Below are 27,734 nucleotides of genomic sequence, written 5' to 3'. Positions count from 1 at the left end.
ATAAGTACTTATATCTTATGTACTTATGTATCCATAAGTACTTATATCTTATGTACTTATGTATCCATAAGTACTTATATCTTATGTACTTATGTATCCATAAGTACTTATATCTTATGTACTTATGTATCCATAAGTACTTATATCTTATGTACTTATGTATCCATAAGTACTTATATCTTATGTACTTATGTATCCATATGTACTTATATCTTATGTACTTATGTATCCATAAGTACTTATATCTTATGTACTTATGTATCCATAAGTACTTATATCTTATGTACTTATGTATCCATAAGTACTTATATCTTATGTTCTTCCGCCAACACGAGCTCTAAATGGAATCTTTGGTAGCAATGGCACCTTCTCTGGTATTGAAGTCCTTCCACTGATGGGCACATTCGCGAAATTTTATCCAGCTAACATCCGAAAAACTAATAAGTTTGTCTGCAGATTGGTCCACCTAATGCATGCAGCACTCCATGTTGCGTCGTACTACGCGTAGATTTACTCGCTCTTTGTTTCATTGCGTTACAACGACACCCACTGTACGATGACTGTGATTGGCTTGTTTTGGTGGAGCCCCTGTTAAAAGCACTATGATTGGCCAATTAAGAACGAAGCTGATGTCATCACTTCCCTGAGATCTTCGGCTGCAAGAGTAATTTTAGCGTCCCTTTCTTCAGATTTCTGTCAAATACACATATGTTTTGAAGATGGGAACTTTAATAGACATACTTATAAATATACTCTCGGATCATTAAAGGTCAAATTAAGTACTTCTCTCTTGCAGATCAGGGAAAGTAGGAATTTTGGGGCTCGGCCCATGGTCTATATGGAGGTGCAAAGTTTTTTGCCTTTTCCAAGATGGCGGCCGAACCACGTGACCAATGACGCCATCGTTATTTTTTTGCTCCACCACTTTATGCCGTCATGTCGCTCAAGAAATTGGATCTTGATTGGATGAAGTTTTGTACTTGTCGAATTGTCAAATTATAACGTAATTATGGAGGCATTGGGCCGAGAGTGTTAAAAATTGGGCACAGTCTATTCCAGGGCAAGACGAATATGTGTGCAAAGTTTGGCGATTCTCCGTGCAACGGTGTAGACGCAGTGCTGCAAACAGACAGACAGACAGACAAACAAACAGACAGACAGACAGACAAACGAACAGATCAACATACTTGCCGGAAAAAACAAACGAACAGATCAACATACTTGCCGGAATCTTTTCCGGCAAGTAACAAACGGACTCAAATGCAATACGCTCTCCTCTGGAGAGGGTAAACATTCGTTTTGGTTCAGGCCCTCATCCAGATCTGGCCTATCAGTGGGATACAAAACGTAAACTGTTCAGCCTGGTGGAGGTATGCGCCCTTCCCAGTGCCTTCCAGTTGGAAATATATGAATGGCTCACAATTGTAAATTACATTTTTGTTGGTTGTCACAATGATTCCCCCTTCATCTCCTTGCAGGACACGTTGCCCCTCAAACAAACCTTCGTGATACATCCCAAACTTCAAATTCTGTAACTATAAGTCGCACAACACAACCTACAACAACTACTCTTAAACCCACCACAACATTAATTACTACAATTACAAATAGCACAACACAACCTCCAACAACTCCTCTTAAACCCACCACAGCAATTATTACTACAGGCACCACTGGTAATACATCCCAAACTACAACTCCTGCAACTACAAATAGCACAATACACCCTACAACAACTACTCTTAAACCCACCACAACATTAATTACTACAATTACGAATAGCACAACACAACCTCCAACAACTCCTCTTAAACCCACCACAGCAATTATTACTACAGGCACCACTGGTAATACATCCCAAACTACAACTCCTGCAACTACAAGTAGCACAATACACCCTACAACAACTACTCTTAAACCCACCACAACATTAATTACTACAATTACGAATAGCACAACACAACCTCCAACAACTCCTCTTAAACCCACCACAGCAATTATTACTACAGGCACCACTGGTAATACATCCCAAACTACAACTCCTGCAACTACAAGTAGCACAATACACCCTACAACAACTACTTTTAAACCCACCACAGCATTAATTACTACAATTACGAATAGCACAACACAACCTCCAACAACTCCTCTTAAACCCACCACAGCAATTATTACTACAGGCACCACTGGTAATACATCCCAAACTACAACTCCTGCAACTACAAATAGCACAATACACCCTACAACAACTACTCCTAAACCCACCACAACATTAATTACTACAATTACGAATAGCACAACACAACCTACAACAACTACTCCTAAACCCACCACAACATTAATTACTACAATTACGAATAGCACAACACAACCTACAACAGCTACTCTTAAACCCACCACAACATTAATTACTGCAATTACGAATAGCACAACACAACCTACAACAGCTACTCTTAAACCCACCACAACAATTATTACTGCAATTACGAATAGCACAGCACAACCTACAACAACTACTCCTAAACCCACCACAACATTAATTACTGCAATTACGAATAGCACAACACAACCTCCAACAACTCCTCTTAAACCCACCACAGCAATTATTACTACAGGCACCACTGGTAATACATCCCAAACTACAACTCCTGCAACTACAAATAGCACAATACACCCTACAACAACTACTCTTAAACCCACCACAACAAATATGACTACGGGAAACACTGCAGTTGTGACATCGGGCAACGCATCAACAACTGAGAGAAAGACCGACAGCACCTTCACCACCCCAGGTGTGTTTATTATCCAGGTATATTTTGTTTGTTTGAAAGTTTTATGTCATGCCCACAGTTTTGTGACATCGATTTCGTGCAACAGTTTAATTGTGCCATGGTGATGCATTGCGATCTACTGAAACAGGAAGTTTCTACTACCCCCACCAATAATATGATCGGTGCAAGAGGATTATGGGTCAGAATTAACGTGTTGGATGTTTGTGGATGGGTGAGAGTAGGGTTAATATGTCAGAGGGATTGGAAATAACAAGGACCTCTGGTGAAGGAGGAGGTCAATCGACCCATCATGCCTACACCACACCACCAAAAAATGGCCCCGTGTCCGAAGGAAGCGGTTCAGTTTCGCATTTTTAATATGAAATAGGCAAATGCTAGAAACGATCAAAACCCATTAGAATGACCCTTTAGAATGACCTTTGAGAACCCTTTCGATGTACCCTTAAGAACCCCTTAGAAAGATCCTTAAGAATCCCTTCAGAATTATCCTTTAAAACCGTCTTACCTTTTGTAAGTATACTTTAGAATTACACTTGAGAACTACACTTTCGAATTGCACTTGAGAATTACCCTTTAGAATTACCCTTTAGAATTACCCTTTAGAATTACACTTTAGAATTACACTTGAAAATTACCCTTTAGAATTACACTTGAGAATTACACTTGAGAATTACACTTGAAAATTACCCTTTAGAATTACACTTTAGAATTACACTTGAAAATTACCCTTTAGAATTACACTTTAGAATTACACTTGAAAATTACCCTTTAGAATTACACTTGAGAATTGCCCTTGAGAATTACACTTGAGAATTACCCTTTAGAATTGCACTTGAGAATTACCCTTTAGAATTACACTTTAGAATTACCCTTTAGAATTACCCTTTAGGATTACCCTTTAGAATTGCACTTGAGAATTACCCTTTAGAATTACACTTTAGAATTACCCTTGAGAATTACCCCGTTAGGATTACCCTTTAGAATTACACTTGAGAATTACCCTTTAGAATTACACTTTAGAATTACCCTTCAGAATTACACTTGAGAATTACCCTTTAGAATTACACTTTAGAATTACACTTTAGAATTACCCTTCAGAATTACACTTTAGAATTACACTTTAGAATTACCCTTTAGAATTACCCTTCAGAATTACACTTGAGAATTACCCTTTAGAATTACCCTTCAGAATTACACTTTAGAATTACACTTTAGAATTACCCTTCAGAATTACACTTTAGAATTACACTTGAGAATTACCCTTTAGAATTACACTTTAGAATTACCCTTCAGAATTACACTTGAGAATTACCCTTTAGAATTACCCTTCAGAATTACACTTTAGAATTACCCTTTAGAATTACCCTTCAGAATTACACTTGAGAATTACCCTTTAGAATTACACTTTAGAATTACACTTTAAAATTACCCTTTAGAATTACCCCGTTAGGATTACCCTTTAGAATTACACTTTAGAATTACACTTTAGAATTACACTTTAGAATTACCCTTCAGAATTACACTTGAGAATTACCCTTTAGAATTACACTTTAGAATTACACTTTAGAATTACACTTTAGAATTACCCCGTTAGGATTACCCTTTAGAATTACACTTTAGAATTACCCTTCAGAATTACACTTTAGAATTACCCTTCAGAATTGCACTTTAGAATTACCCTTCAGAATTGCACTTTAGAATTACCCTTCAGAATTGCACTTTAGAATTACCCTTCAGAATTGCACTTTAGAATTACACTTGAGAATTACCCTTTAGAATTACACTTTAGAATTACTCTTTAGAATTACACTTTAGAATTACACTTTAGAATTGCACTTTAGAATTACCCTTCAGAATTGCACTTTAGAATTACCCTTCAGAATTGCACTTTAGAATTACCCTTCAGAATTGCACTTTAGAATTACCCTTCAGAATTGCACTTTAGAATTACCCTTCAGAATTGCACTTTAGAATTACCCTTCAGAATTACCCTTTAGAATTACCCTTCAGAATTGCACTTTAGAATTACCCTTCAGAATTGCACTTGAGAATTACACTTGAGAATTACCCTTTAGAATTACCCTTTAAAATTACACTTTAGAATTACCCTTTAGAATTACCCCGTTAGGATTACACTTTAGAATTACACTTGAGAATTGCCCTTCAGAATTACACTTGAGAATTACCCTTTCGAATTGCACTTCAGAATTACCCTTTAGAATTACACTTTAGAATTACCCTTTAGAATTACCCCGTTAGGATTACCCTTTAGAATTACACTTGAGAATTACCCTTTAGAATTACACTTTAGAATTACACTTTAGAATTACCCTTCAGAATTGCACTTTAGAATTACCCTTCAGAATTGCACTTTAGAATTACCCTTCAGAATTGCACTTTAGAATTACCCTTCAGAATTGCACTTGAGAATTACCCTTCAGAATTGCACTTTAGAATTACCCTTCAGAATTGCACTTTAGAATTACACTTGAGATTTACCCTTTAGAATTACACTTTAGAATTACTCTTTAGAATTACACTTGAGAATTACACTTGAGAGTTATTTTTTTGTTTATTTTGTATACAAGATCGAGGCTCGTGAAAGAGCGAACATTAATCACACAGAAAGACAAACCGACACATAAAACATCGGGAGCGGTAGACAAGATGGGGAGAGAGGGGGAAGGACACAAACACAACATTTGAGAGCAGGGACCGGGAGACATGGAGACATCGAGAGATCTGAGAGAGGGTGAGGGCTTTGGGGGGGGGGGGGGCATGGGAAGGTGGGGGTGGGAGAGGTACGAAACATATGGACACTGCCAGGACTTCCAGGAAAGAAGTCGGAATTTCAAACAAGGTGGATCTGGGGTGAATTAGCGGGGGTAGAAAAGATCAAGGTTTTGGATGGGGGAAGATAAGAGATGGTGGTGAACAGTTGTTTTAAAGACCTGGAGGGAGGAGTGGGATTGAAGGGAGTGAGGGAGTTTGTTCCAGAGGCGGGAGAAAAGAGGAATTGAAAGAGTGAAGGTGAGCAGAGAGCCGAGATTTCGGCAGTTTAACCATCAGAGGGTTGCTGGCAGATCTTGTGCGACCTGTAGGAATATTTGTGGGACAGAGCACAGAGAGAGCTGGGGGTGCAAGGCTGGAGAGGAGTCGGTAGAAGACAGAAAGACCACCTACCTGCCTGCGGTGAGTGAGTGAAAGGCCCTCAGAGATAGCTTCATTGCGGCAGATTCCAATAATTCTGAAAGCTTTGGTTTCAACAGCGTGAAGCCGAGCTAGGTGTGAGGCAGGAGCACCGGCCCATAGGGGAGAACAGTATTCCATTGAGTTGCGGATGAAAGCCTTGTATGTGGTGAGGAGCTCAGGTGTGCCGAGGAAGGACTTCGCACGACGGAGGATGCCCAGTCGGAGACTGGCTTTGGAGGCCAGCTTGGAAATGTGGTTTTCCCAAGAAAGATCATGGCAGATAGTGAGACCCAAAAGCTTGAGCGACAGAACTTCTTGGAGAGGATTGTTGAGAAAGTAGATGGGAGGGTTGTCCAGTCGATCTTTTCGGAGAGACAAAGTAAGAGTGTGAGATTTGTCAGGATTGAAAGACATGTTCCACTTGTTTGACCAGTCTGTGATTTTGTCCAAGTCTTCAGAGAGTGAGGAGGCTGCAGACTGCCGATCTGAGGGAAGAGGAATGGAGCGGCAGAAAGTGGAGTCATCAGCAAAGAGATAGAGAGGATTTTCAAGAGAGTCAGAGAGATCATTGATGAAGACCAGAAAAAGCACAGGGCCCAGAACACTGCCTTGGGGAACTCCAGCCTGAACAGGAAGAGGAGATGAGAGAAACACATTCAGGGCCACACGTTGACGACGACTAGAGAGGAAGTCCGCCAGCCATGCGTGGAGATTTCAATGGATACCAAAGGAGGAGCGTTTGGTGAGCAGAGCGGGGTGCCAGACCGTATCGAAGGCACGTGATATGTCAAGGGAGACAGCTCTAATTTCCTGTTTGGCATTGAGGACCTCCATCCATTGTTGAGACAGCAGAAGCAGCATGTCCAGAGTAGAGTGACCTGGTCTGAAACCGAATTGATGATCAGAGATCAAGCCATTGGAGAAGAGGAAATATTTCATATCCGAAGCAATGATGGATTCCATGACTTTGCTGATAATTGGGAGAAAGGGTAATTACTTTAGAATTACCCTTTAGAATTACCTTTTAGGATTACCCTTTAGAATTACACTTGAGAATTACCCTTTAGAATTACACTTGAGAATTACCCTTTAGAATTACACTTTGGAATTACCCTTTAGAATTACCCTTTTGCATTACCCTTCAGAATTAGACTTGAGAATTACACTTTAGAATTACCCTTTAGAATCACACTTGAGAATTACAATTGAGAATTACCCTTTAGAATTACACTTGAGAATTACACTTGAGAATTACACTTTAAAATTACACTTTAAAATTACACTTGAGAATTACCCTTTAGAATTACCCTTTAGAATTACCCTTCAGGATTACACTTTTGAATTACACTTGAGAATTACCCTTTAGAATTACACTTGAGAATTACACTTTAGAATTACACTTGAGAATTACCCTTTAGAATTACACTTGAGAATTGCCCTTCAGAATTACACTTGAGAATTACCCTTTAGAATTGCACTTGAGAATTACCCTTTAGAATTACACTTTAGAATTACCCTTTAGAATTACACTTGAGAATTACACTTTAGAATTACACTTGAGAATTGCCCTTCAGAATTACACTTGAGAATTACCCTTTAGAATTGCACTTGAGAATTACCCTTTAGAATTACACTTGAGAATTGCCCTTCAGAATTACACTTGAGAATTACCCTTTAGAATTGCACTTGAGAATTACCCTTTAGAATTACACTTGAGAATTACCCTTTAGAATTACACTTGAGAATTACCCTTCAGAATTGCACTTTAGAATTACCCTTTAGGATTACCCTTTAGAATTACACTTGAGAATTACACTTTAGAATTACTCTTTAGAATTACACTTGAGAATTACACTTGAGAGTTACCCTTTCGAACTACCTTTTAGGATTACCCTTTAGAATTACACTTGAGAATTACCCTTGAGAATTACACTTGAGAATTACCCTTCAGAATTACACTTTGGAATTACCCTTTAGAAATACCCTTTAGCATTACCCTTCAGAATTAGACTTGAGAATTACACTTTAGAATTACACTTTAGAATTACACTTTAGAATTACACTTTAGAATTACACTTTAGAATTACACTTCAGAATTACACTTCAGAATTACACTTGAGAATTACACTTCAGAATTACCTTTAGGATTACCCTTTAGAATTACACTTGAGAATTACCCTTTAGAATTACACTTGAGAATTACCCTTTAGAATTACACTTGAGAATTACCCTTTAGAATTACACTTGAGAATTACCCTTTAGAATTACACTTTAGAATTACACTTTAGAATTACACATCAGAATTACACTTGAGAATTACCCTTTAGAATTACCCTTTAGAATCACGCTTTAGAATTACCCTTTAGGATTACCCTTTAGAATTACACTTTAGAATTACACTTTAGAATTACCCTTTAGAATTACCCTTTAGAATTACACTTTAGAATTACCCCGTTAGGATTACCCTTTAGAATTACACTTTAGAATTACCCTTCAGAATTACACTTTAGAATTACCCTTCAGAATTGCACTTTAGAATTACCCTTCAGAATTGCACTTTAGAATTACCCTTCAGAATTGCACTTTAGAATTACCCTTCAGAATTGCACTTTAGAATTACACTTGAGAATTACCCTTTAGAATTACACTTTAGAATTACTCTTTAGAATTACACTTTAGAATTACACTTTAGAATTGCACTTTAGAATTACCCTTCAGAATTGCACTTTAGAATTACCCTTCAGAATTGCACTTTAGAATTACCCTTCAGAATTGCACTTTAGAATTACCCTTCAGAATTGCACTTTAGAATTACCCTTCAGAATTGCACTTTAGAATTACCCTTCAGAATTGCACTTTAGAATTACCCTTCAGAATTGCACTTTAGAATTACACTTGAGAATTACCCTTTAGAATTACCCTTTAGAATTACACTTTAGAATTACCCTTTAGAATTACCCCGTTAGGATTACACTTTAGAATTACACTTGAGAATTGCCCTTCAGAATTACACTTGAGAATTACCCTTTCGAATTGCACTTGAGAATTACCCTTTAGAATTACACTTTAGAATTACCCTTTAGAATTACCCCGTTAGGATTACCCTTTAGAATTACACTTGAGAATTACCCTTTAGAATTACACTTTAGAATTACACTTTAGAATTACCCTTCAGAATTGCACTTTAGAATTACCCTTCAGAATTGCACTTTAGAATTACCCTTCAGAATTGCACTTTAGAATTACCCTTCAGAATTGCACTTGAGAATTACCCTTCAGAATTGCACTTTAGAATTACCCTTCAGAATTGCACTTTAGAATTACACTTGAGATTTACCCTTTAGAATTACACTTTAGAATTACTCTTTAGAATTACACTTGAGAATTACACTTGAGAGTTTTTTTTTGTTTATTTTGTATACAAGATCGAGGCTCGTGAAAGAGCGAACATTAATCACACAGAAAGACAAACCGACACATAAAACATATAACATCGGGAGCGGTAGACAAGATGGGGAGAGAGGGGGAAGGACACAAACACAACATTTGAGAGCAGGGACCGGGAGACATGGAGACATCGAGAGATCTGAGAGAGGGTGAGGGCTTTGGGGGGGGGGGCATGGGAAGGTGGGGGTGGGAGAGGTACGAAACATATGGACACTGCCAGGACTTCCAGGAAAGAAGTCGGAATTTCAAACAAGGTGGATCTGGGGTGAATTAGCGGGGGTAGAAAAGATCAAGGTTTTGGATGGGGGAAGATAAGAGATGGTGGTGAACAGTTGTTTTAAAGACCTGGAGGGAGGAGTGGGATTGAAGGGAGTGAGGGAGTTTGTTCCAGAGGCGGGAGAAAAGAGGAATTGAAAGAGTGAAGGTGAGCAGAGAGCCGAGATTTCGGCAGTTTAACCATCAGAGGGTTGCTGGCAGATCTTGTGCGACCTGTAGGAATATTTGTGGGACAGAGCACAGAGAGAGCTGGGGGTGCAAGGCTGGAGAGGAGTCGGTCGAAGACAGAAAGACCACCTACCTGCCTGCGGTGAGTGAGTGAAAGGCCCTCAGAGATAGCTTCATCGCGGCAGATTCCAATAATTCTGAAAGCTTTGGTTTCAACAGCGTGAAGCCGAGCTAGGTGTGAGGCAGGAGCACCGGCCCATAGGGGAGAACAGTATTCCATTGAGTTGCGGATGAAAGCCTTGTATGTGGTGAGGAGCTCAGGTGTGCCGAGGAAGGACTTCGCACGACGGAGGATGCCCAGTCGGAGACTGGCTTTGGAGGCCAGCTTGGAAATGTGGTTTTCCCAAGAAAGATCATGGCAGATAGTGAGACCCAAAAGCTTGAGCGACAGAACTTCTTGGAGAGGATTGTTGAGAAAGTAGATGGGAGGGTTGTCCAGTCGATCTTTTCGGAGAGACAAAGTAAGAGTGTGAGATTTGTCCGGATTGAAAGACATGTTCCACTTGTTTGACCAGTCTGTGATTTTGTCCAAGTCTTCAGAGAGTGAGGAGGCTGCAGACTGCCGATCTGAGGGAAGAGGATTGGAGCGGCAGAAAGTGGAGTCATCAGCAAAGAGATAGAGAGGATTTTCAAGAGAGTCAGAGAGATCATTGATGAAGACCAGAAAAAGCACAGGGCCCAGAACACTGCCTTGGGGAACTCCAGCCTGAACAGGAAGAGGAGATGAGAGAAACACATTCAGGGCCACACGTTGACGACGACTAGAGAGGAAGTCCGCCAGCCATGCGTGGAGATTTCAATGGATACCAAAGGAGGAGCGTTTGGTGAGCAGAGCGGGGTGCCAGACCGTATCGAAGGCACGTGATATGTCAAGGGAGACAGCTCTAATTTCCTGTTTGGCATTGAGGACCTCCATCCATTGTTGAGACAGCAGAAGCAGCATGTCCAGAGTAGAGTGACCTGGTCTGAAACCGAATTGATGATCAGAGATCAAGCCATTGGAGAAGAGGAAATATTTCATATCCGAAGCAATGATGGATTCCATGACTTTGCTGATAATTGGGAGAAAGGGTAATTACTTTAGAATTACCCTTTAGAATTACCTTTTAGGATTACCCTTTAGAATTACACTTGAGAATTACCCTTTAGAATTACACTTGAGAATTACCCTTTAGAATTACACTTTGGAATTACCCTTTAGAATTACCCTTTAGCATTACCCTTCAGAATTAGACTTGAGAATTACACTTTAGAATTACCCTTTAGAATCACACTTGAGAATTACAATTGAGAATTACACTTTAAAATTACACTTGAGAATTACACTTGAGAATTACACTTTAAAATTACACTTTAAAATTACACTTGAGAATTACCCTTTAGAATTACCCTTTAGAATTACCCTTCAGGATTACACTTTTGAATTACACTTGAGAATTACCCTTTAGAATTACACTTGAGAATTACACTTGAGAATTACACTTGAGAATTACACTTGAGAATTACACTTTAAAATTACACTTGAGAATTACCCTTTAGAATTACCCTTTAGAATTACCCTTCAGGATTACACTTTTGAATTACACTTGAGAATTACCCTTTAGAATTACACTTGAGAATTACACTTTAGAATTACACTTGAGAATTACCCTTTAGAATTACACTTGAGAATTGCCCTTCAGAATTACACTTGAGAATTACCCTTTAGAATTGCACTTGAGAATTACCCTTTAGAATTACACTTTAGAATTACCCTTTAGAATTACACTTGAGAATTACACTTTAGAATTACACTTGAGAATTACCCTTTAGAATTACACTTGAGAATTGCCCTTCAGAATTACACTTGAGAATTACCCTTTAGAATTGCACTTGAGAATTACCCTTTAGAATTACACTTGAGAATTGCCCTTCAGAATTACACTTGAGAATTACCCTTTAGAATTGCACTTGAGAATTACCCTTTAGAATTACACTTGAGAATTACCCTTTAGAATTACACTTGAGAATTACCCTTCAGAATTGCACTTTAGAATTACCCTTTAGGATTACCCTTTAGAATTACACTTGAGAATTACACTTTAGAATTACTCTTTAGAATTACACTTGAGAATTACACTTGAGAGTTACCCTTTCGAACTACCTTTTAGGATTACCCTTTAGAATTACACTTGAGAATTACCCTTGAGAATTACACTTGAGAATTACCCTTCAGAATTACACTTTGGAATTACCCTTTAGAAATACCCTTAAGCATTACCCTTCAGAATTAGACTTGAGAATTACACTTTAGAATTACACTTTAGAATTACACTTTAGAATTACACTTTAGAATTACACTTTAGAATTACACTTCAGAATTACACTTCAGAATTACACTTGAGAATTACACTTCAGAATTACCTTTAGGATTACCCTTTAGAATTACACTTGAGAATTACCCTTTAGAATTACACTTGAGAATTACCCTTTAGAATTACACTTGAGAATTACCCTTTAGAATTACACTTGAGAATTACCCTTTAGAATTACACTTTAGAATTACACTTTAGAATTACACATCAGAATTACACTTGAGAATTACCCTTTAGAATTACCCTTTAGAATCACGCTTTAGAATTACCCTTTAGGATTACCCTTTAGAATTACACTTTAGAATTACACTTTAGAATTACACTTTAGAATTACCCTTTAGGATTACCCTTCAGAATTACCCTTTAGAATTACACTTTAGAATTACACTTTAGAATTACACTTCAGAATCACCCTTTAGAATCACCCTTTAGAATCACCCTTTAGGATTATCCTTCAGAATCACCCTTTAGAATTACCCTTCAGAATTACCCTTTAGAATTACCCTTTAGAATTACACTTTAGAATTACACTTCAGAATCACCCTTTAGAATCACCCTTGAGAATAACCCTGTAGAATAACCCTGTAGAATAACCCTGTAGAATTACCATTTCGAATTACCCTTTAGAATTACACTTTAGAATTACACTTGAGAATTACACTTTAGAATTACACTTTAGAATTATCCTTTACAATTACACTTTAGAATTACCCTTCAGAATCACCCTTCAGAATTATGCTACGGAATGACACTTTAGAATTACCCTTCAGAATTACACTTTAGAATTACCCTTTAGAATTACCCTTCAGAATAACACTTTAAAATCACACTTTAGAATTACACTTTAGAATTACCCTTTAGAATTACACTTTAGAATTACCCTTTAGAATTACCCTTTAGAATTACCCTTCGGAATTACACTTCGGAATGACACTTTCAAATTACCCTTTAGAATTACATTTGAGAATTACCCTTGAGAATTACACTTTAGAACCCTTTAGAATTATCCTTTCGAACCCGTTACAATTACCCTTTAGAACCCGTTACAATTACCCTTTAGAATTACCCTTTATAATTACCTTTTCGCATTACCCTTTCAAATTACCCTTTAGAATCCGTTAGAATTACCCTTTAGAATTACCCTTTCGAATTACCCTTTAGAATTATCCTTTAGAACCCGTTAGAATTACCCTTTAGAATTACCCTTTCGAATTACCCTTTAGAATTACACTTTAGAATTACACTTTCGAATTACCCATAAGAATTACACATTAGAATTACCCATAAGAATTACCCTTTAGAATTACCCTTTAGAATTCCACTTTAGAATTACCCTTTGGAATTACACTTTAGAATTACCCTTTAGAATTACACTTTAGAACCCGTTAGAATTACCCTTTTGAATTACCCTTGAGAATTACCCTTGAGAATTACCCTTGAGAATTACCCTTTAGGATTACCCTTTAGGTTTACCCTTTAGGATTACCCTTTAGCATTACACTTTAGAATTACATTTTAGAATTACACTTTAGAATTACACTTCAGAATTACCCTTTAGAATTACCCTTTCAGATTACCCTTTAGAATTACCCTTTAGAATTACACTTCAGAATTACCCTTTAGAATTACCCTTTCGGATTACCCTTTAGAATTACACTTTAGAATTACATTTTAGAATTACACTTTAGAATTACAATTGAGAATTACACTTCAGAATTACACTTTAGAATTACACTTCAGAATTACACTTTAGCATTACTCTTGAGAATTACACTTTAGAATTACACTTGATAATTACACTTAAGATTACACTTTAGAATTACACTTCAGAATTACACTTTAGAATTACACTTCAGAATTACACTTCAGAATTACACTTTAGAATTACACTTTAGAATTACACTTCAGAATTACACTTTGGAATTACACTTGAGAATTACACTTGAGAATTACACTTTAGAATTACACTTTAGAATTACACTTTAGAATTACACTTTAGCATTACACTTTGGAATTACACTTTGGAATTACACTTGAGAATTACACTTTAGAATTACCTTTAGAATTACCCTTTATAATTACACTTTAGAATTACTCTTTGGAATTACCCTTTAGAATTACACTTGAGAATTACCCTTTAGAATTACACTTTAGAATTACACTTTAGAATTACACTTTAGAATTACTCTTTGGAATTACCCTTTAGAATTACACTTGAGAATTACCCTTTAGAATTACTCTTTAGAATTACACTTTGGAATTACACTTGAGAATTACACTTTAGAATTACCTTTAGAATTACCCTTTATAATTACACTTTAGAATTACACTTCAGAATTACACTTCAGAATTACACTTCAGAATTACACTTCAGAATTACACTTTAGAATTACACTTTAGAATTACACTTCAGAATTACACTTTAGCATTACACTTGAGAATTACACTTTAGAATTACACTTGATAATTACACTTTAGAATTACACTTGATAATTACCCTTTAGAATTACACTTTAGCATTACACTTCAGAATTACACTTTAGAATTACACTTAAGATTACACTTTAGAATTACACTTCAGAATTACACTTTAGCATTACACTTGAGAATTACACTTTAGAATTACACTTGATAATTACACTTTAGAATTACACTTGATAATTACCCTTTAGAATTACACTTTAGCATTACACTTCAGAATTACACTTTAGAATTACACTTAAGATTACACTTTAGAATTACACTTCAGAATTACACTTTGGAATTACACTTGAGAATTACACTTGAGAATTACACTTTAGAATTACAGTTTAGAATTACACTTTAGAATTACACTTTAGAATTACTCTTTGGAATTACCCTTTAGAATTACACTTGAGAATTACACTTCAGAATTACTTTTTAGAATTACACTTTGGAATTACACTTGAGAATTACACTTTAGAATTACCTTTAGAATTACCCTTTATAATTACCCTTTAGGATTACCCTTTCGAATTACCTTTAGAATTACCCTTTAGAATTACCCTTTAGGATTACCCTTTCGAATTACATTTTAGAATTACACTTTAGAATTACACTTGAGAATTACACTTTAGAATTACACTTTAGAATTACCCTTTAGAATTACCCTTTAGGATTACCCTTTTGAATTACACTTTAGAATTACACTTTAGAATTACACTTTAGAATTACACTTGAGAATTACACTTGAGAATTACTCTTTAGAATTACCCTTTAGAATTACACTTTAGAATTACACTTGAGAATTACACTTTAGAATTACACTTCAGAATTACCCTTTAGAATTACCCTTTCAAATTACCCTTAAGGATTACACTTTAGAATTACATTTTAGAATTACACTTCAGAATTACACTTTAGAATTACACTTGAGAATTACACATTAGAATTACACTTTAGAATTACACTTCAGAATTACCCTTTAGAATTACCCTTTCAAATTACCCTTAAGGATTACACTTTAGAATTACATTTTAGAATTACACTTCAGAATTACTCTTTGGAATCACCCTTTAGAATTACACTTCAGAATTACTCTTTGGAATAACACATTAGAATTACACTTTAGCATTACACTTCAGAATTACACTTTAGAATTACACTTTCGAATTATACTTTAGAATTACGCTTGAGAACTACACTTGAGAATTGCACTTTAGAATTGCACTTCAGGATTACACTTAAGATTACACTTTAGAATTACACTTCAGAATTACACTTTAGAATTACACATTAGAATTACACTTGAGAATTACACTTTAGAATTACACTTTAGAATTACACTTCAGAATTACACTTTAGAATTACACTTGAGAATTACACTTTAGAATTACGCTTGAGAACGACACTTGAGAATTACACTTTAGAATTACACTTTAGAATTACACTTTAGAGTTACACTTTAGAATTATACTTTAGAATTACACTTGCGAATTACATTTTGGAATTACCCTTTAGAATTACACTTGAGAATTACACTTTAGAATTACACTTGAGAATTACACTTTAGAATTACGCTTGAGAACTACACTTGAGAATTACACTTTAGAATTACGCTTTAGAATTACACTTTTGAATTACACTTTAGAATTATACTTTAGAATTACACTTGCGAATTACATTTTGGAATTACCCTTTAGAATTACACTTCAGAATTACACTTTAGAATTACACTTGAGAATTACACTTTAGAATTACGCTTGAGAACTACACTTGAGAATTACACTTTAGAATTACACTTTAGAATTACACTTTAGAATTATACTTTCGAATTACACTTGCGAATTACATTTTGGAATTACCCTTTAGAATTACACTTGAGAATTACCCTTTATAATTACACTTGAGAATTACACTTTAGAATTACACTTTGGAATTACCCTTTTAATGGGTAATATTTGGACATCCATACATTTTAACCAGGTGAAAGAGCAAAGGATGATCTGTGCCAAAGGCTTTTGAAAAGCAAAAGTGATGTAAAGTGGCACACACCTTTGACATTGTAATGTTGTTTTATGTTTACCTTTGCTATATTTTGTGTTTACCTTTGAGTTCATGGATTGTGAACATGCATATTGTATTTGTCAACCATGACTTGATTAAAAAAACATTTCCAAGCAATGGATGTTAGATTATTTCAAGTAAATTGATGTATTTCATGAATTTGTTGGGGGTAGTGGAGGATGGGATTAGGTGGCAGGATGGCCTAGAGATATGCACAATCAACTCTGAGCTATCTTGCCTGGGTTTAATCCCGAACCAGCTATAAACTGTCGTCCCAGTGTTTCACAGGCAAGGTAATTAAATGTGCGTGTGGGTGTGCCGTTCCTCGGATGGACATTCAAATGGGAGTCAAGTCAGCCAGCATTAGTTGGTGGACATTAAATATCCCATGGTGTCCTTCACGAAGCATAGGCGAGTGATCGGTAGCACCCTGAAAAACAAGCGTTACGCCTAGGTCCCCCGTCGGGGAAGTGATGTGAGTTGACAAAGTGGAAGATGCAGAAAACATGCTATGATATGATATTTCGCTCACAAGGTTCAGACATACATGGCGGCGGCCATCTTGGATTTTGACGTGGCGACCCAATTTTCAAAAGCGTTCTTCCTTATGCCCAGATACACCCACACACCAGATTAGAAGTTGGTACTTCGCTTATTAGTCCCGTACAGGTGTACACCGGAGGGGACTATAGGTTTGCACGCCGTCCCTCCGTCTGTCAGTCCGTCAGTCCGTCCGTCCGTCACGCAAAGAACAGTTTTCCGGACTTTTTTTCTAAACACTTAATGCTAATGATTTCAAACTTGGTACATGGTTTCCCCATGATAAGCTACAGATCAAGTTCGAACCTCACGACGTTTCGATCATTTTTGACAAAGCTATGGCACTTTGAACTTTGGGAATTCTGATAATTCTGATGATCCTTAACTCAGTGCCATTTTAAGTTTTAATTTCCTTTAAAAAACAATTTCTCTGCAGTAATTGGACCGATTGAGATAAAATTTTCACCACAGGAGGGACTCGGTCTGTAGAATATTTTAATGGTAATTATGACGTCACAGGTCACGTGGTTCGGCCGCCATATTGTTTTCCGTGAAAACACGAAAACCCCTTTTTCTCTGCAGTGGCTGAACAGATCGAGGCCAATCTTTGCAGGCAGAATCGCCTACCCATGACAAACATAAAAGTCAGCGAGCATGACGTCGTGCATCACATGGTTTCAGAGTTATGACGTTTTTAAGCATGAACTTTTAAAACTGAGCCTCTCCCTCATTTGTGATCCAATCGAGGGGAAACTTGACAGATCTGTTCCGCATGTCAGTCTACTAAAATGTCCTTTTGGAATTTGCGATAGGGCGCGTGGTTTGTCAGATATCGTTAATTAAACGGAAAACAAAAAAAAAGGATATCTCTTGTTTATTCTAGAGTTCTCCTCAAGCCGCACCGCGCGTCCTCAGCCTCGTCTCGCGAACATCAACAGCGCGACACAGCACGCGCTTTCGGGAGGGGCGGAGCCAAGCTGAGCAACATATATATGTACACATCGATCATTGATCGTGAACCGGAAAATATAATAAAGTACTGATATTTAGCGACTCGAAAGGTTCTTTATCAAGAACTTATTTTCTCGTGGTTCTGCTGACCTGTCTGCAAGGTGTATAAATCGAAGTCCTGAGTGCGAATTACAGGTGAGCCCTTCCTGAGGTAATTAGCGATTGGGAACGATTCAGAACCTGTGGGTAAATAACCCTTGGTAATTTCCCCAACAGTTTTCCGGACGACAGACTGCCGGTAGGGGACATGTATTGCAGAGAAATACTCAGAATGCTTGTTTTTCAAGATATTCCGCTCACAAGGTTCAGACATACATGGCGGCGGCCATCTTGGATTTTGACGTGGCGACCCAATTTTCAATAGCGTTCTTCCTTATGTGTAGAAGCACCCACACACCAGATTAGAAGTTAGTAGTTCGTTTATTTTTCAAGATATTTCGCTCCCAAGGTTCAGACATACATGGCGGCGGCCATATTGGATTTTGACGTGGCGACCCAATTTTCAATAGGGTTCTTCCTTATGCCTAGATACACCCACACTCCAGTTTAGAAGTTGATACTTCGCTTATTTTTCAAGATATTCCGCTCACAAGGTTCAGACATACATGGCATCAGACATAAATGGCGACGGCCATCTTGGATTTTGACGTGGGTTGCACCCACACACCAAATTCGAATGCGGTCCTTCGCTTACGCACGCACGCACGCACGCCCCCACACACACACGGATGGACGGACGGATGGACACACGGACGGAGGGGAAAACCATAGTCCCCCTTTTGCTCCGCGGTGCGACGGGGGACAAAAATACAAATTACAACCACCTTTAGTCAATACTCAGGCCTGGCCCTCGGTTTGCGAATTATTTGGTGCACAGTTTGGATAGTTTTTTTTTTTTTTTTTTGGATACAAGATCGAGGCTCGTGTAAGAGCTAACATTAATGACAAAAACAAAACAAAATAAAAACCGACACATAAGACGAAATAAAAGGGAGCGGGAGACAAGATGGGGAGAGAGAGGGAAGCACACAAGTGCAACATTTGAGAGCAGGGACATCGGGAGATCTGTGGGAGGGAGAGGGCTTGGGGGGAGGAGGCGTGTGAAGGGCGGAAGGTTTAAACGTGAACAAGCTGGTTTTAGGAAAGAACGATCTTACAGTGACCAATTTTCTGTTTTGAGAATAGTTGTGAAAAAATGTTAAGAAATAAACTTTTTAAAAACTCTTTTTTTTCAATTTCAATGATTTTTTAGAAAGCATATGACAGTGGAGAGTTTGGGGAGGCTGCTACGACTTTACGGGACACCAGAGAAAACAAGCATTCTGAGTATTGCGCTGCAATACATGTCCCCTACCGGCAGTCTGTCGTCCGGAAAACTGTTGGGGAAATTACCAAGGGTTATTTACCCACAGGTTCTGAATCGTTCCCAATCGCTAATTACCTCAGGACGGGCTCACCTGTGATTCGCACTCGGGACTTCGATTTATACACCTTGCAGACAGGCCAGCAGAACCACGAGAAAATAAGTTGTTGATAAAGAACCTTTCGAGTCGCTAAATATCAGTAATTTATTATATTTTCCGGTTCACGATCAATGATCGATGTGTATATATATATATTGTTACGGATTCGGAGGTCGGCGCTCCCCTTATCAAGGGGGGGTTAATCCCCTTGTCTTTTAAGCTGGCCTTCCCGAGTCCGTGGGAAGTTATAACGTCACTTCCGGTCGGTGGTAAGTAGGGTTGTAAGCCGAATTAGTCTTAGTACCTAAGTACTACCACCGGCCGTAAAGCGAGGAGATAACTCCCACCCGAGCCGCAGCGTTAATGGACACGCCGAGCGAAGCAAGCCGCGACTCGGGCCGTTAACAATTACTACACCAGATTATAGCGGTTCCGAAATCGTGCTACAGGTACTCAATTGAGAAAAGACTAAAGCGATCGGGTAAGAAGAAACCAGAGTATAGGAAGAACAGGTGAATTTATTTACAAACCAAGAAGAGGAAAGGAAAGAAATATACAAGGAAGAAGAAGAAGAAGCAGGACACAGGGCAGGCTTACCTATACAGTCTTAACTTAACGACCCCAGACAAACAGACACACTCACATGGGATGGTAGCTGGGTAGGGGGGGGGGGGTGGAGGTCCAGGCAGATGTCCAGGCTCCTCGTCCGGTCCCGGCTCGTTCCGTGGTGGTGATGGACAAAGGCAGCAGGCCGGCAGCGCGCCGCGTGTCGTCGACCGCGAGCGGACGTTACATATATCGGGGGGACTGGGATGCGGCGTACGTAATAAACATATTTCGTGCCAAACGCTCTCTCTCTCTCGATCAATGTTATCAAAAATGGCAGTTCGTATCAAAGGGCAATCAGCGCCGCTCAATAACTCCTCGCGCAGTCCGTGCAAAAAGGAGCCCGCCGAATGAAGTCCCGTAATCACGATGGTCCCCTGTGCAGTCCGTTACAATCGAGCTCCCTCATGCAGTCCGTAAAAGGGCTTCGCGCTCGTGCTTATATAACGCGCTCAAAGATCAATCCGCACGCTTGGAAACCACGCCCGCCAGCGAGCTCACCTCAGCCCTGGTTGGCTGGTAAGGGCTTACCGGCTCCGCCTTTGACGGCTCGTTGACAAGCCACACCTTGTTCCCGGTGCTCCGCCCCCTTCTTCCTCGAGCTTGACCGCGTGGTTAATGGCGTTTGTTTGAGCAAACTTCAGCTCAACAACGCAGTGAATGCTGCTGGCAAGCAGAGGCGTGTAATAGAATTGGGAGAGAGAGGTTGGCAAAATGGCCAGAATGGATTGGCACCTATTCTTATTTAATTGATGCAACGCAGATTCAACTATTGGGAACACGGCCTTATCTGAAACACATAATAATGAAATAACTGGGATTTCTAAGGTGACCTACGTGTTGCATATGGACTAACTATGGGTGCTACCTTTGACCTTTTAATGATGAGAATTATTTACAAGTATTTACACAAGTGGGGGTTCTAAAACCGCAACAATATGTTGCTCGGCTTGGCTCCGCCCCTCCCGAAAGCGCGCGCTCTGTCGCGCTTTTGACGTTCGCGAGACGAGGCTGAGGGTGCGCGGTGCGGCTTGAGGAGAACTCTAGAATAAACAAAGTGCCATAACTTTGTCAAAAATGATCGAAACGTCATGAAGTTCGAACTTGATCTGTAACTTATCATGAAGAAACCATGTACCAAGATTGAAATCATAAGCATTAAGAGTTTAGAAAAAAAAGTCCGGAAAACTGTTCTTTGCGTGATGGACTGACAGACGGAGGGACGGCATGCAAACCTATAGTCCCCTCCGGAGTACACCGTTAGGGGACTAACAAGCATTCTGAGAATTGCGCTGCAATACATGTCCCCTACCGGCAGCCTGTCATCCGGAAAACTGTTGGGGAAATTACCAAAGTTCAAAGTGCCATAACTTTGTCAAACATGATCGAAACGTCGTGAAGTTCGAACTTGATCTGTAACTTATCATGAGGAAACCATGTACCAAGTTTGAAATCATTAGCATTAAGAGTTTAGAAAAAAAAGTCCGGAAAGCTGTTCTTTGTGTGACGGACTGACAGACGGACAGACTGACAGACGGAGGGACGGAGTGCAAGCCTATAGTCCCCTCTGGTGTACACAGGTAGGGAACTAATAATTACAATGCTTTGTTTTTGTAGTATGGGTTTGTTTACAGCATTATCCACGATGGAGACTTTTCACCCTGGTTTCAATTGAGAAGCGGACAAAAAGCAGAATGCATGTTATCGCCAACATTGTTACCCCATGCACGTAAAGCAAAAGGCAGGGTTAAGCAATTGGTTAATGTCCATCTGTCTGACTTGTCAATTTATGATCGTCAGTTTATGATCGAGGAACAACTTATTTAAATTGAATGTTATATGTAGAACACGAATCAGAACATGAATCGGAAGACAAGTCTGTCATTTTACCATACCTTCGCTCAGAATTTGGCTCCACCACACATGCGCAGAGAGGAATGAGATAATCTTTTTACTCTGTTTGTCTGCCTGGCAGTCAAGGAAGATTGAAAATCATTCCAAACAGGAAAATTACTGTTTTTAAGGACATTACAAATGCACAAACAATAGGCATGAGGAACTAATATAATGTGTTAGATAGGGTGCTGTAATAGCCACTAAGAAAAATGGCGGTAAAACAGATAATCTATTTATGTATATGCCTTTAAACCTCTTCATATCTTTATTAAAATTGAAGTATAGACTGCATTTGAAGAATGTAGAACATAAATCGCCTTCGTAGTACTACAATATATTGATATACAGCATTAGAGGCATATGTATTAGGGTGAAGAGCCGCCATAATGGCTAAGTACCGATCAATAAAGACTCCCTCTCCAACATTGCTACTCTATATCGTCTTATTTTAGTGTATAAGGGTGGTTGGTGTATAAGACGACTTTGTTAGCGCTAAACCTCCGAACGTTTTTTTCACGATCTCTAAAAACATGATTTTATTGAAATTGAAGTACAGGGGGGGCTTGCTGTTCGTGGGGTTCTCCTTTGTGGATTTGCTCCATCGCGATGAATTTATTGATGCAAGGTTTGCGGATTGCAGTTCCATGCGTTCAAATAATCGCTGGTTGGTGAACTATCTTCCACATATATTCACCTAATTAATTCACCGAACAAGAGGCAGGAACCTCGTGTTGGCCCTATGTGTTGAAAAGCACAATGGGGCCTAAGTAAGTAGTATGTTACAGATGGTGAGTTGAGAGGACTGGCATGGCAAATAGGGTCTTCTTTGTGTTCAAAATCCGTTGCGCAGTATATTTATACAAACCTTTTGTGATATCAGTAAATTAAATATTTACAAGTCAGGAGACGACGATGGTTCACGAGCGAGCGATATTCAATGACAAAGGACGGACTATAACCGAAACAGGCCAGGACAGGGGGGGTCGGGGTCCACGTGGCAGGTGCAGGCCCCGACATGCGGTGTGCATGCCTATTTACAAAGGGCCCCAATGAGATGCGTTATGAGGTTAGTTAGCTACACAATACCGAAAATTCGGTTCGATTCCGACAACTTTGAAAAATTGACCTTTGTGACCTTCAAAGGTCAAAGGTCGAAGATTCTGAAATTTGTTGGAAAACTTGCATTTCATGATGTATGTGATAATATAAGATCATGTACGACATTTCACCCTATCAGGAAGCAAACAATGTAATAAAACCATCAAAAATCGACTTTTCTAAATTTTGTGACCTTGTGACCTTGACCTTGGGGCGAAAATGAAAAATCGAGCTCCTTGGGGCTAGACACATCACATTGGCCTAACAAAATACCGAAACCCCTGTCAGATTCCACCAACTCCCTCGGAGAAGATGTAGCTTGAACTCGATTACCCTCTAAAAAGACATCTTTTTCGGGCGTGGCTCCGCCCACAATGGGCGCAATACGCCCACTCTAGGCAGGACACAACTAGATCATGATATCAACCTCCCACCCAAGTTTCATCAAGATCGGATGATATCATCGGGTAGTTATGCTGCGGACAGACAGACACACACCCATGACGAATATAGTGGTCACTGTTTGATAACTCGTGAACCAATATTAAGTTTACAAACTCATACATTAATGTTGGTGTGTTTTGGTGTCTTCAGCTGTCCAGACTTGCTCGGCGGATTCTTGTCCAGCACAAGCTGTTTGCCACATGAATCAACAGAAGAGTGCATATTGGTGTGAATGCCCAGTGGGTTACAACTTGACAGAGGGAAACTGCATATCGGGTAAGTGGAACTCCTTGTTTTGCTCTTTATACGAGATACTTGTTAAATTTTTCGGCAGATTTTCAGGATTTGTGATTGTTGGTGCACTGGTTTCTGACAGTCAGAAATGAAACATATACATCTGAGAATGATTCACATCATTGCAATGTGACGAGGATTCCAGGTTTGGATGTTGTTGCTGTGCTGTCATGTTAAACCAATTACAAAACTTGTTCGTCTCCAGATTGCATGTGCAGGAGCCGTTTCCAGGACGTGTTGGCACACGGTGTGTTCATGCATTCAAGGAGTCGTTCAAAAAGCTTTGATGTGTTGGAGGTTTGTAGATAGGTGAGGGTACGGGTTAATAAGTGAGAGGGATTGGGAACAATAAGGAACTCTGATGAAGGAGGAGGCCCGGTCTTATATGGGTTATTCCGCTTGGGGTATCACGAATGTTTGCATTTCTGTTGGACAGGTAACTCCATTTTGAATGTGTCTGATATTTCACAAGCGTTTCGTTTTGTGAAGCTCTGTCACTATCGAGAATAACCAACTAAAGCTCAGTAGGGAAACATTTTGCCAAGGCATAAAATAACAATTTGTAGTTGGGGGAATGCCAAAATTGTGAAAACTGGGGAATGGAAATGGAAAAGTATAAACAAGTGGATTATTTTTTTTAACCAGAAAAGGGAGGGACACTGTGTGGGGGAGGGGAGATTTTGTGCCTTTGCCCCATTTTTTGTAAGAAAATAATGTTGGGTTTCTTCTGCTGTTGCATTTTCCATTCTGCAGGTGATTACTTCGTCCAAACGAATTAATAAACCATCTATATATTAACATTTAAAAAATTGATTGGTGATTTAGTGGAACCAACTTTATTACAGATGTCAACAAAATATTTTGTGTGTTGAACTGATTTCTTTGTAATATTTCCCATTCGGTATAAATTTGATTTTTGATTTGAGAGTCATTGTCAGGATTGGTAGCTTACTTACTAAGTGGCCATATACTTACTACATATGCAAGAGAACTGGTAGTTGTATGTTAATCGTAATGTACAGATACAAGTCAGGAGACGACGATGGTTCACGAGCGAGCGATATTCAATGACAAAGGACGGCCTATAACCGAAACAGGCCCGGACAGGCAAGGCCCGGAAATGTCAAAACGAACGTTACTGACCTTGAAATGAGATAGAAAATAATGTATAATCAGTTATGAGGTTAGTTAGCTACACAATACCGAAAATTCGGTTCGATTCCGACAACTTTGAAACTTTGACCTTTGTGACCTTCAAAGGTCAAGGGTCGAAGATTCTGAAATTTTTTGGAAAACTTGCATTTCATGATATATGTTATAATATAATATCATGTATGACATTTCACCCTATCAGGAAGCGAACAATGTAATAAAACCATCAAAAATCGACTTTTCTAAATTTCATGACCTTGTGACCTTGACCTTGGGGCGAAAATGAAAAATCAAGCTCCGTTGGGCTAGACACATGACATTGGCCGAACCAAATACCGAAACCCCTGTCAGATTCCACCAAACCCCTCAGAGAGGATGTAGCTTGAACTCGATTACCCCCTAAAAAGACATCTTTTTCGGGCGTCGCTCCGCCCACAATGGGCGCAATACGCCCACTCTAGGCAGGACACAACTAGATCATGATATCAACCTCCCACCCAAGTTTCATCAAGATGGGATGATATCATCGGGTAGTTATGCTGCGGACAGACAGACAGACAGACAGACACACACCCATGACGAATATAGTGGTCACTCTGTTTGATAACTCGTGAACCAATTATTCGTACTTTGGTTTCTGCTCCCAATAACTTTCTGCTTGTGTACCTCCACCATTAGCGAGACCACGGAATACTCGACAAACTACTAAAATTGCTACAAGCTACTACGTCACAAAATTGGAAGGGCTTTCTTCGAGACAGTGACAACAAAACAACTACTGTATTTCATTTCCTTGCTGACAATAGTTGGATTGTTAACTCCGAAAGTTGTCATGGTTACAAAGGGAGAAGACATCAGCAATTATGAGGTACTCCAGGAAAGTTCGGGGAAGTGGAAATCATCAGCAATTATGAGGTATTCCAGGAAAGTTTATATCCTTGCGGTCACTAAGAGGCCGATACCCGCATCTTTGTACATGCTAAGCATGCAGTATCAATGAGACATGTTCATCTTCAATGAAACAAGACCCTTATCAAGGCCAATGAAGTCACCAAGAGGGGTTTCGAGAGGTAAGGTTTTCCGGTGCATGACAGAAGTGAGAGCCGAGGATCATTGGCATCTGAAGAGATCATGATGGTTTGAGTGTTTATGACAGCACTTGCTTTAGCCATAAAGGAGGTAAGTACGTCATGAATAAGCTGATGTTTCCCCCATCTGGTCGAACATTGAATCAATAAATACATCGGATGATTCAAATTTGTCTCTCCCACACTCCTCCAAAGTGAGATGCCTTAAGTGGGTTAAAAACTCATGTACAACCCTTTGTTGACAAGTATCTTGCTGTGAGAAGCTTGCCTCTTAGTTTTTGGCAAACGATGCATTAATTGATTACTCTTCTACCGAGGTCATCGGCTCTAAGTGACCGATAGCCTCCAGCGGCTAGCCAGTGCAGCTGCCAAGGTTGTGTGTCATCCTGGATGTTGTGCTTCCTGATGCAAGTGTTTAATGATCAGCTTGGAGACGTGACTGTCTTTCGGAAGGAGTACTGGGCGATGACCTCCAATTAGTCAGGGGGTCAAATGCATATTTTGGTCTGACCTGGAAAGTGGTTCCAACGTTTTTTTTTCTCTGTGTTTTCATGTTATATAGGTATTGTACTCTATGAAACTGCGTGATGGCATTCTCCCATCATTGAGCATTTTCATATAACAGGCTTTATACAATTGCGGCTATCGGGACGCAAAGCACTGGTTTTAGGGGGGGGGGGGGGGGTGGTAAAACAGAAACACCCTTATATCTTTACAAGCATTCAAGCTAGGGTCTTGATTTTTTGCATATGGGTGTATCTTGACGATACCTATTCGTGGGTCAAAGGTCAGTCATAGGTCAAGGTCAAAGGTCAAATATCTGGGTCAAACGTGTACAACTCAGCATTGTTTATACACTGTTGTGGGAGCTGTGCTCACACGATAAAATCTGACAAAATGGACGACGCCAGGAATTAGGTTTCTCTGAGCTATTTATTCCCAGCTCACTCAAACGAACTCCAAAGCACTGAATCAGCCCATCGAACGGGCAGCAATATATATCAGAAACTCAACGCACAAAAGCCATGCCTCTCAGGCGGGGCGTGGTATGCAAATAGATAAGCCACGCCTCTCAACGGGGCGTGGTATGCAAGGCAAGCGTTCGCCCGGTAAAGGCAAGTCTCAACACGCCCGGGCGAGTCCAGACACGTGACCGCTCGCCGGTTGCGTCATCGGCCGGTGCAGGGTAATTGTGTCATGCTACCGGTAACCGCTACACGTGCCCCCCCAGAATTAACATGCACCGGGAGAGTCAGTTTGAGGGGGGTCTTGATGACCCGGCCGAAACGACCCCTGACGATCCGTGTGGGGGTGGTAGGTGGC

The 27,734-nt window shown here is 39.3% G+C and overlaps 1 protein-coding gene across 3 annotated transcripts in view; it reads left to right on the top strand.

The window, feature by feature from the left end:
• LOC137413562 (protein HEG homolog 1) overlaps nt 1-27,734 on the top strand; it is a 238,483-nt gene that overhangs the window by 148,122 nt on the left and 62,627 nt on the right. Inside the window, exons 2-3 of one of the 3 annotated variants that reach the window (XM_078782280.1) lie at nt 1,479-2,795; nt 24,028-24,153. The exons of the other annotated variants lie outside the window; for them this stretch is intronic. Of the exons in view, the coding sequence (XP_078638406.1) occupies nt 1,479-2,795; nt 24,028-24,153 (1,443 nt within the window). The remainder of the gene's footprint in view (nt 1-1,478; nt 2,796-24,027; nt 24,154-27,734) is intronic. 3 annotated transcript variants of the gene reach the window in all.

This window comes from Myxine glutinosa, chromosome 7, assembly GCF_964187855.1.
Source record: "Myxine glutinosa chromosome 7, kmMyxGlut1.1, whole genome shotgun sequence".
Taxonomy (NCBI): Eukaryota; Metazoa; Chordata; class Myxini; order Myxiniformes; family Myxinidae; genus Myxine; species Myxine glutinosa.
This window is presented reverse-complemented; position numbering and strand designations above follow the sequence as displayed.